This window comes from Haplochromis burtoni, unplaced genomic scaffold, assembly GCF_018398535.1.
Source record: "Haplochromis burtoni strain Fernald_Lab_line unplaced genomic scaffold, NCSU_Asbu1 Contig_12, whole genome shotgun sequence".
Lineage (NCBI taxonomy): Eukaryota > Metazoa > Chordata > Actinopteri > Cichliformes > Cichlidae > Haplochromis > Haplochromis burtoni.
This window is the reverse complement of record NW_024582373.1, coordinates 4,595,260-4,606,440: the sequence shown is the minus strand read 5'-3', so window position 1 is coordinate 4,606,440 and position 11,181 is coordinate 4,595,260. Positions and strand designations below refer to the sequence as shown.

Sequence of the window (11,181 nt, the reverse complement as noted above, 5' to 3'; positions counted from 1 at the left end):
AGAACTACATTAATTCTTTGTGGTGTAGATTCAACAAGTCGTTGGAAACATTCCTCTGAGACGTTGGTTGGAACATCCCATCCCTCCGCATCCCAAAGGTGCTCTAGTGGAATGACATATGTTGACTGTGGAGGCCAATTGAGTACAGGGAACTCACTGACATGTTCAAGGAGTCAGTTTGAGATTATCTGAACTTTGTGACATAGTGTGTTATCCAGCTGGAAGAAGCCATCAGAAGATGGGTACACTGTGACCAAAACTGAGGTAGGCTCTGGCATTTAAATGATTGGTTGGTACTAAGTTGCCCAAAGTTTGCCAAGAAAATATACCTAACACCATTACACCATCACAACCCTGAACCATGGATACAAGGCAGGATGGATTCATGCTTTCATGTTGTTTATGCTAACCATCTGAATGTTGCAGCAGAATTCAAGACTCATCAGACTAGACAGCATTTTTCCAATCTTCTACCATCCAATTATGGTGACCCTGTGCAAACTGTAGCCTCTATTTCCCCTTAGCTGATGGGAGTTGCATTTAGTGTGGTCTTCTGCTGCTGCAGCCCATCTGCTTCAAGGTTCCACATGTTGTGCATTCAGAGATGCTCTTCTGCGGTTGTGATGAGTGGTTAATTGGAATCTAGTTTTAATCAACAACCATGCTACATTCAAAGCCACTTAAATAACCTTTCTTCCTCATTCTGATGCTCAGGTTTAGCTTCAGTGGGTCATCTTGATCATGCTTAAATGTGCCATGTGATTGGCTGGTTCCACCAGCAGTGGAACAGGTGCACCTGTCAGAGTATTTAATGTCACGTAATTAACATGCTAACAATTTGGTCACTAAAGACAGTTGTTGTTATAATATAACACACACATACAGGCCACTCATAAATGACAGCTGCTAGTCGCTGCCCCACACAGGGATGTTTATTTTTCAGCTGATATTGAAGAGCCGGAGTGACACAGGGCGCTTCTCGAGTCTTACAGCGCCTCCTGACTTCCTGTGCCACTGAGGCTCCGGGCTACTCAGCGAAATGGCTGCGTTCCTGCGAGCTCGTAAATATGTCCGTTGTGTTGTCCGTTTCTCCGACCGTGAACTGTAAACGGTAATACTGACCGCCTGTGAAGATAACAAGGAGACTTACTGGCCAGGTTGTCATGGTGGGTCACCGTGTTTTTGGCAGTTATGCAGCGAAAAGTGTTAGCGAGCTAGCGAGCTAATGTAGCTAACGTCACCTGGCTTCTTTTAATGCTACCTGCAGCTCAGCCTAGCTCAGCTCAGCTAAGCTGAGCTGTAAGCTAACTAGTTTACTAACTTGTTACGAAAGTAGTTGATTTACAACACTTGGCGCCTACATTTAGATGCAAGACCCTCAAATCAACGATATGCAGATTAATTCACAGTATTATACACCGAGGTTAGCATCGCAGACTGTTAAGCTAAATATGGTTGTGTTACCTGAGTTGCTTCTAAATCAGGCCCACAGCAGAACTTTATAGTTTCTATTTTTTGCAACAAGTTTGACCACTTTGACAGTTTGTATGTTAAAGAAAAATGAAACTTATTTACCGCAACATGAACAGGGAAGTGTGCTGTAATAACAAGGAGCATCAAACTGTCAACAAAAAACGGTGTGCAATGCATATAAAGCAACGTGTACTTACAATATTGTTGTTTATTACGTATTTCATATGTATTTTAAATCGATTTTGTTTAGGGAGTAGCAGTGTAATTAACTTCAACCCAAAGTGAGCTAAATGCATATATTAATATTTATGTGTATTAAGTTTGGTTACATGAGGCTTGCTATTCTAGTCTCTAAATTTATCTTCATCACCTTATTGACTGCTATATACAGGATGTCTGATAATCTGTTTTTTATATAAATAGTTAACCGTAAATTAATTTTTTTTAATTATAACTTCGGTTTCGTGTGCAGGCTGACGAAAATGCAGATATTGAAGGTACAGTAGAGGATGAAGATGAAAGTTCAGATGATCCAGATCTTCAGGTGAGCAGCATAAATTATGGTTTGTGCAACACTCTAGGGCTGTGCTTCATTAAATTTTACTTCCAAGGAGCCACATTTTCTTGCAATTTATTTATTTAGTCATAAAAGCACACAGTGGTGTTAGTGGAAGGTAAGCGTGGTAAGAAGACATTCTTAAGGAGGGGACACAGGGAGAAAAGACTGAGATGTGTCAGATTACACAAAACTTGCACTGACAATCAGTGACAGCAGGTCTGATGGAGTGATGGGTCTAATTTGTAATTCTTCTTTTAAATTGTCATCAATATGTACAGTTGAAGCCAGGAGAGTGGTACAACAGTGGGTGTCTGCTGCCGTCTATATAACATGGTGGAGGTGCTGTTATTTTGATCCATCATGCAAAACCATCTATAAAGCTTCTGATTGTCAACAGCTTCATTTTTCAGCATAACAATGATCCCAAACACACTACCAATGTAGTAAAAACATACCTGCATAGAAAAACACACTATGCTATCAGTCAGGGCTGGCGCCTCCCCAGAGCCTGGAGCAGCACATCTAACTTATCTCCTGAAAATAAAACAAAAACTGCAGTGTCATTAATGCATAAAGGTCAAGAAAACTACAATATTCCTAAAAGCGAACCTGTACTGTGCATCAGTGTATCCTTCGAGCTAGCACTGAAATCACTAACAAAAACATTTCTTTTGGCCAAAGATAAGATATCCCCTCATGTACTTATTTGTTTAAAGTGGCAAAACCTGCGCTGTATGCAAAACATGGCAGCCGAATTAATTCTCATATGTTAGGCAGGTACAATGAAAGACGAGGAGGACTTTATTTTATTTGTTTGCAACGATTCATTTATAAAAATATATTATAAGAATGTAGTACACTGTACTTCACCTCCTGGCAGTTTATATATTTCTGAGTTCATACAGTATTGTATCTCATTCTTAAATTTGTAAACCAAATAGGCTATAACAGCAGTGTTAAAGTTCAACTAAGCATGGATAAGCTGAAACCTTTCTTTGGCACTCACTCTATTAATGTTGTAATCGAATTGCAGCTGGAGCTCAATGTGTTCAGAGCTCAGTGGATGTCTGAGCTCAAACCGAGCTCCGGAGCGAGTGGAACGAGCAACCGACTGCTCCAAGCCAAAGGTCTGAGGAAGGCTCAAGAAATTGCTAGAGAGGAAAAGGCAAGTTGGGGAATTATTTTTTTTTCTAGCTGTAAGCTTGCATGTGTTGTCGATTATTATCAGCTGTTAAATGACTGACGAGAGTCACCTTTCCTCAGGCCACAGAGCTGTTCTTGAGAGCTGCTCAGGAGGAGCAGAATGGAGCTGTCTATGAAGGTATGCGCTACATAGGATACAGATGGCACTTTACCACAAATAAAAATAACTCTTTAGAAGTTAACAACTCTTTATCCTTACCCGCCATCCATTTAGTTCTGTAATTTCTCTGAGGTTGTTTGATTTGTTTCTCATGTCTAATCTGATGTTTTTACTTGCAGCTATCAAATTTTATCGCATGGCTATGCAGCTTGTTCCTGACATTGAGTTTAAAATCAACTACAGCCGTCCTCCTGATGCAGACAGAGGTGGAGGGAACTAGTAAGCTACTTTATTTTGTTTAATCTTACCGCAGGTCTGTTTTGTGACAGCATGTTTTCAGACATTAAGTTGTTCTAAAATTATAGTCTTATGTAAATCGCTTTCTTTTCGGGGATCATTTTCCCCTGTGAGGTAATTAAGATGCTAAACAGAGAGCTGCTATATTAATTATTATTGAAATTATACTAGTAGTATAAAGGCTGAACTACGGCTGCTCAATTAATCGAATTTTAATCCCGATTACGATCTGGGCTTTCAACGATCATTAAAAATGACTGAGCCGATTATTAGCCCCTCCCACGTGCTTTACTCTCGCGCTGCTCCGTGTGGCAAATCGAGCGCACCTCTCTGCATTTCGAACACGTGTCACAACAATTAAGAGGACCCAAGGGAAGCTCGGAAAGCTAAGCAGAAGTTATTTGGGGAGGAGAGTGACTGCCGTTGGTTGAAAAGAGAGGTAAAAAACAAACAAACTTCAGTGGTGTGGAAACATTATGGGTTCTACTTGACGTGGATCAAGTAGACATAGTGTGTAAACTTTGCTACAGTGTCGTAGCTGCACCACAGAGCAACACTGCAAAGTTCACTAAACATAGATGTTTACATTTTTCATTTATTTTTTATATTGCAAACATTTGCACTGTTATCAGTATTTGCACACTATTTTATATTATTTTTTAAAGTCATTATTCAATACATTGTTATTGTTAACCCTTTAAATCCCTGTAGAACCGGAACTGCCTAAGCTAGCACAATAATTTGTTTTGCATATGAAACCGGAGGAGTTGTACTTATATCTTATGCCATCAGCTCGTCCTCGGTCACGGTTTCCTTCCACATAAAGCTTTGCAAAAATTGCATAAAAAGCGCTTGCAGGAACAAAAACATAATATTCCAGAAACACGCTTTGCCGATCCGATCAGCTGTTCATAACACTTCCCACAATGAAAAAGACGTCAACGCGAACTATCGCATGTCCGCCATTTCCTGTCCGAAACCGGAAGTGACGTCATTTTCGCGGAAAATGTAGTTTTTTACTTGAAGGCCTTAAAAGCCTATACTGGTGTTTTTATAAGTCATGTTTGACTTTTCTGAATAGTTTCTGGGATGCTTGGAACTCGAATTGCACTGCTGGAAATAGTTTATTTTGATGCACCTGCTGTTTGCTTTGCAAATTTGCATCATAGGATTGTTTTTTGTTTTCCCTGCAGTATATAAAAATTGCTATATCCCAAAAATAAAACTATGAAGACACTCAAAATAAATTTCCTGTTCTTCTAAACTATTTTTTGCAACTTTTTTGTATTTAAAGTTTTGAGGGATAAGCCTCTTAAATTTCCCCAAGTAGAAATATATGTAAAAAAACAAAAAACAAAAACGATTTTCTATTTTTTTGTAGTTTATTGCACTTTTTTGTAATTAATGTAATTACTATGGACTTAATGCATACATATTATTAAAATATGGGCTATAACAGTTGTATTGATGTATAGCAACTTGAAATGCTCCCAAAAATGGCTCTACAGCATGTAAAAAAAAAATATATATATAAGCTCTGGCGGACTTGGTTCTATGGTAGGTCTTAAAGGGTTAAATAAATATCGTCAAATAATCGAGATCTCAATTTCAGTGAAAATAATCGTGATTATCATTTTTGCCATAATCGAGCAGCCCTAGGCTGAACTTATAATGAGGGTGTGAGGAGGATCACTCAGCTGGATTAAAACTTAAGCTGCCCCATTTACAACAACAACAAAAGCAACTTTTCTTTCTTTGCTTTAGTTTGGTAGGTGAATAATATAGTGTGCTGGCTTGTATGAGAGCAGTGCATAGTCTAATTTCTTAAACTGAGCATACTGTGTTTATTTTTCTTTTTTGCAGCATGGAGGATAGTGATGCTGATGGGGAGATCGAGGATCTACTTGCCTACTTCGAGCAGCAGCTATCTGTGGAAGGCTCATTTCCAAAGATCTGCACTCCTGAGGTTGAAATGACTCAGGTGCACATTTCAGGTAAAAAACTCTAATGTAATTTCATTGTAAACCTCTCGAGTCATAATAAACACATAGCCATTATCATTCTTTTCTTTTTTTGATTGCAGCTTTGCCACGGGAAATCCTGATGTACATATTTCGGTGGGTTGTATCAAGCGATCTGGACATGCGCGCTCTGGAGCAGCTGTCTTTGGTTTGCCGTGGGTTTTACATTTGTGCAAGGTCAGCCTCGCTTTCAAAGAAATCAGCTGGATGACAAATTATTTGTCAGCAAGCTCAGCTTTTGACAAAATTGCCAATTTTATATCAGGCAATAAAGGATCTCATGGTGCTGTGAGCTCTTAATTTTTTTGTTTCACTTTCATTCTCTCTCCAGAGACCCTGAGATTTGGCGCTTGGCTTGTTTAAGAGTTTGGGGACGGAAGTGCACTAAACTTGTACCCTTCACATCTTGGAGGGAGATGTTCCTGCAAAGGCCCAGAGTCCGTTTTGATGGTAATTACTACTGACACCTCAGGTTTCTAAACCCACATTAGTGCAGGAAAATACCAAAGGTACTGTTTTGTAACAGATACAAAATGATTTAAGAGCTAGAGTGTCATAGAAATGATTATTATTTTTTTATCAAGACAGATACCACAAACGTGCTCATCAAGTAAAATTTTCCACGTAATGTTTTTTTTATTTTTTTATAGCAGTTTATTTCAAGTCACGTTGGCCTAGAGACCTGGCAGCGACCATCTCCCAACCACTGTTGAAGAGGGAAAAGAGCAGTTGCTAGCAATTGCTAACTTGAAATTTGTCACAGAGAAATATGGTGCTGTCGAAAACCACCTCGTGATTGCAATCTTCAGTAGTTTGCATGGAGGCTGATCTGCAAGCATATGCCAGCTACTCGGTGGAGATCATTCACCTTCAAAATAAAAATTTCAGATTTTTAAACGTGTGGTTACAGCGGTAAAACCCAAGTTTTACTGTGAAGAGGAATGTTTTTTCACTACATCATGGAGTGTAACTGTACAGTGTTTGCAGACGAGTCTGTGTCTTCCATGTAAACTATGGGGAATCTGCTAGTGACCCGAAGCAAACGAAAGGAGGTTTTTGGGGCAGAAATTTCTTTGTGACCAATTTCATTTGGTGGGAAATTCATATTTGTGTCGCCAACTGGTCTCTAGGTATAAGGACTTCATGAAAGTTTGCCACCCACGTTTGCATACCTGCTCTTAACTTGCAGTTCACTGTTGCCCCCTGCAGTGTGAGGCAGCTGCTGGAAGGGTACTGAGTTTCAGTACATAAAAAGACTGCAGGAATAATGTTACAGGTGTAATACTTCTTTATGCTGCAAACTTTTAGATGATTGTTACATGCAGCTAACAACAGTTGAGAGCTAAATGCCTCAAATTACCAGCCACTAGTGTTGTTTTTTGCTGATGCTTTTAGAAGTTATTGCTGCCATATTCAATGTAAACGAATTACTGGATGATTCATTTTCTTTCCACAGGTGTGTATATCAGCAAAACATCGTACATTCGCCAAGGAGAGGAATCACTGGATGGATTTTACAGGGCTTGGCACCATGTTGAATACTACAGGTAAATATTTGAGTGTAGTCTTTATTTATTGTGAGTTGTAACGAAACCACAGATGACATTTTTGACAGTGACGACCAGAGATGGAATTGATTACTTTTTTCAAGTAACGAGTAAAGTAAGGGATTACTATTGCAAAAACGGTAATTAGATTACCGTTACTTTCCCGTAGGAACGCTGCGTTACTGCGTTACTAAAACCGTGATTTTATTATTATTATTTTTTTTGCAAGAATGTCTCATGACAGTGACGTAAGCAAGTGCGACGTTGGTGACAACAGCTGTGTGCAGATCAACAATGGATAATATATCGAGTGCAGGAGAGAGTATGAGCGTGCAGCGTTTAAAGCGTGGAAGTACTGACCTTACTTTGAATTTGATTCCATAAAAAGTGACAAAAACATTAGCATCCATCGTGCGTGGGAAGAAAACTTAACACCGAGTGCGCAACGACGTAATGGGAAATTCACAGAGAAACTCGCGGATTCTTCCACTGACCGCTGCGGCACACCTGCACCAGGGTAAACCTCCACCTACCCTACTCCTGCTTTACAAGTGAAAATAGAGCAACAGGACCGCTGAGTCTTTGATTTTATTTATTTTCTGCTGTGTTTTACTTGCATCTATTTAAAAGAGTGAGTGTAAACACAAAAAATATTTTATGTGCTGGAATGTGCAGAAAATAGGTTTAAATGTTAAACTAATTTATTCAACTCAGAGAATGTTGCATATAATTAAATTTTTGCTTGATGCGTAAAGTTAAAAGATTAAAACTAATAAAACAAGTTTTAAAAAGATGCTTTTCCATTTGGTTACATTTTGTATGATGGATTATGTAGAAAAAGTAGAATTGGGCTGAAAGATCTATCAATTTATCACCTCTTCAGGTTGTAAATTGTGTTTTTAAAAAGTAACTAAGTAATTAATTACTTTTGAAAGTAAGTAATCAGTAAAGTAACGGGATTACTTTTTGGGGGAAGTAATCAGTAATTAGTTACTGATTACTTTTTTCACGTAACTTGACCAACACTGGTGACGACATTGTTACCTCAGGTACCTGCGCTTCTTCCCTGATGGCCACGTCATCATGCTGACCACCCCTGAGGAGCCTTTGTCCGTTGTTCCCCGTTTGCGTACCAGGAACACCAGGTACACCTTATCTTTTCTCTAAACTCAGATGGACCCATAGAGAGTATAAAGGATTGACAATTGTTTAATTGTGCTTCATTTCTCAGAATGGATTCAGTTCTGCTCGGTCACTTCCGTCTCTCACAGGAGACAGGCAATCAAACCAAAGTTTTTGCTGTTGTCTGCAAGAAAAAAGATGAGGTAAGGAAATGTTTGAGGCATTTGAGGGGTGGGAGATGAATAGATAACCATATATGTATAATAAGGCCAGCTCATTGAGTAAATGAAACCTCAATAAATGGAAGTGGTTAAAAAAAGTCATATGTTTAAAACAGTGCAAATACAGTTGCAGTTACACAATTTGGGGAATTTTCCCCCTTGAAAAAAATTACATAGTTTAATCCTAGTACCTCATTCATCAGTGTGTTAGCATGTCTGTTTCTTTTCATGGAAGAAGTTGGCCTCTTATTGGCCTCTACTCGAACACAAATAAGTTATTTAGCGTGCAGTACATGGCTGCACCAGCGTTGTGCTTGTCAAAAACATTCCTGCATAACATTACATTGCATTACATAAACACAACACTGTTAAATGTATTGTTATAGTTTACTAGGTCTAAAATAATTTCCCCCTACACAAGTTATACTTCTACTAATGTGTGAGAGTGCTAAAGACTGCAGCACTGACCCACGGGTGCTGACAGAATCTATGCCTCTGTTCGAAGCACCCAGAGCCCGGGAAAAAAACGCTTTATTTATGTTACGGATACAGTTAGCCAACAAAATCTGAAACAAATGAATCTCAGCTGTGAGTTTGGCTTAATCTCTTCTGGTTGATTGCCAGCTTTGTAGTTATCACATTTCTGGCAGGTTTACAGTATATTCGGCGTTCTTAGGTGCCATGTCTCTGAGAGCATCTGCTGTGAATTCCAGTTTTCCATAATATTTCACCTAACCTGTCGGATTACGTCTGAACTTGTAAACCGCATCTGTTGACAGAAAGCGACCGACTTCCAAAGGAATCGGTTCTGCAGGCGGAACCCAGCTCCGGAGGCTGAACACAGCTTTCACGTGGGACTGGCTCTGTCCTCTGGGGGGCATCAGAGTTTTAGTAAGCTTGTGTGGATCCACCATTCCTGCCACATCACTTACAAGTAAGTCACAGGACTGCTAATAGAAGTGACCAAGAAGGGAAAAAATGTCAATTTCTGTTCTAAACCTGACCGTGATTATGCTTTTAGGTTGACTGGGGAAACGGTCATTACTACTTTTGACCTGGACAGGATGTACACACCCTTCTTCTTTGCACGTGTGAAGAGTTACACTGCTTTCTCTGAGCAGCCTCTCTAAGCAGACCCTGCACATGATCTCACGAAGACCACAGCAGAGATTGAGTCATCGTTGCATCAAAAACTCACGTACTTCTCAGCCTGTTTTAATTTGTGCTGCAGCTGCTTTATGGTGTTGCTGTTTGAACCCTCACGTTTTCTAAATGAAAGCATGTCATTCTTTCAGGTACACTTTAGAGAAAAATACTTATTTTCTGATTTCAGAAATTGTGGTAATATGCTGAGAGCTAAAATAATTAGCAGAATTTCCCACCTGTTCCAAGCAATGAATGTTCATACTGTTTTTGTTTTGTTGTGCACTTTCTTCCTCAAATAAACAGTGATGAACAAAACAGCCTCGCTGCTGTGTTGGGGCTTTCTTTTACTCAAAATTGATAGATTACAGAAAACCTACAATAGAAAACCTATTACACAACATGAGTTCAACAGAAAGCATTGCAGATTTAATTTCATGCTTCTACATCATTTGTCTCTTTGAGGACACGTGGGTTTAATCCACACATTACATTTTCTCTGAACTGAGCAGATCAAACAGGATTTACAGGGAAAAAAACCCCAAAAACAATAAATGTGAAAGTTGTTTGGATTAGTCTGAAATCATTTGTAGCTTTACTAGAGCTGGTGGCTGATCTAAAACTATGAAAATGGTAAGTAAATATTTAAATTGTTTGCTGTTGCCAGTTTTTTGGTGGTTCACAGTAAACTGAAGGAAAAGGTCAATAAACAATCCTGAATCACTGCGATGAAGCCAGCGTTTGGTCATTTAGCCGACACTGATTTATGGGAAAAGCAGTGGGAGGATAATGAGGAAATTGCCTAATAATACCTCCAGAAAACCACACCAGTAAGCAGTTATTGTTTCTGACTCATGCTGGACACAATATCATTTTCCCATAGCAAGAGTTTGAGAAATTAGTTTGAGGCAAATTACCTGAACGGCCACTTGAACGTTTGTCTGTTTCACAAGTCTTTAAAATATCTCTGTTTGCATGTTTACATTTCAATGACATGTTCGAGTTTGTTTACCATTTATGTAACAGTGTAAAAATGTACAGTTATTGCTATTAATGTGGGTTTCCCTGTCCGCATCCCCTAATCCCAACCTGGCGCCCCTCCCTGAGCCTGTTTCTGCTGGAGTTTTCTTCCTGTTAAAAGGGAGTTTTTGTTTTCATTTCTTTCAGACTTCTTGCTTTTCATTCAGTTAACTTTCCAACATTAGTTTGTTAATTTTACTTTAGTTTTTATTTATTGAAAATGTTTAATTTCCATTGGTTTTAGTCGTAGTTTTAGCCTTTAATATGTCAAAGGTAAGATAAAAAAAATAAAAAAAATAAATCAGCACATGTATTGCAAAAAATATGAATATGTCTATCAAAGCCTCATCAGGTATTTTTTTTCCCCAAACACTAAATCTAAACATGCATTTACTTTGTTTTAGTTGGTTTTCCAAGTTAAAAGAGGATTTGTTTTATTTTTTCAGAGGTCTAATTGTTATTTGTATTTCAGTTT

At 38.7% G+C, this 11,181-nt stretch overlaps 1 protein-coding gene across 1 annotated transcript; it reads left to right on the top strand.

The window, feature by feature from the left end:
• Positions 1–988: 988 nt before the first annotated feature.
• fbxo9 (F-box protein 9) lies at positions 989–10,006 on the top strand. The gene is made up of 13 exons (XM_005915538.3): positions 989–1,166; positions 1,946–2,017; positions 3,066–3,197; positions 3,296–3,353; positions 3,515–3,614; positions 5,496–5,626; positions 5,716–5,830; positions 5,985–6,103; positions 7,110–7,200; positions 8,250–8,345; positions 8,432–8,525; positions 9,323–9,477; positions 9,565–10,006. Exons 1-13 carry the CDS (start codon positions 1,164–1,166, stop codon positions 9,671–9,673), a joined length of 1,275 nt encoding a protein of 424 aa, XP_005915600.1. The 5' UTR covers positions 989–1,163; the 3' UTR covers positions 9,674–10,006.
• The last annotated feature ends 1,175 nt before the right edge of the window (positions 10,007–11,181 follow it).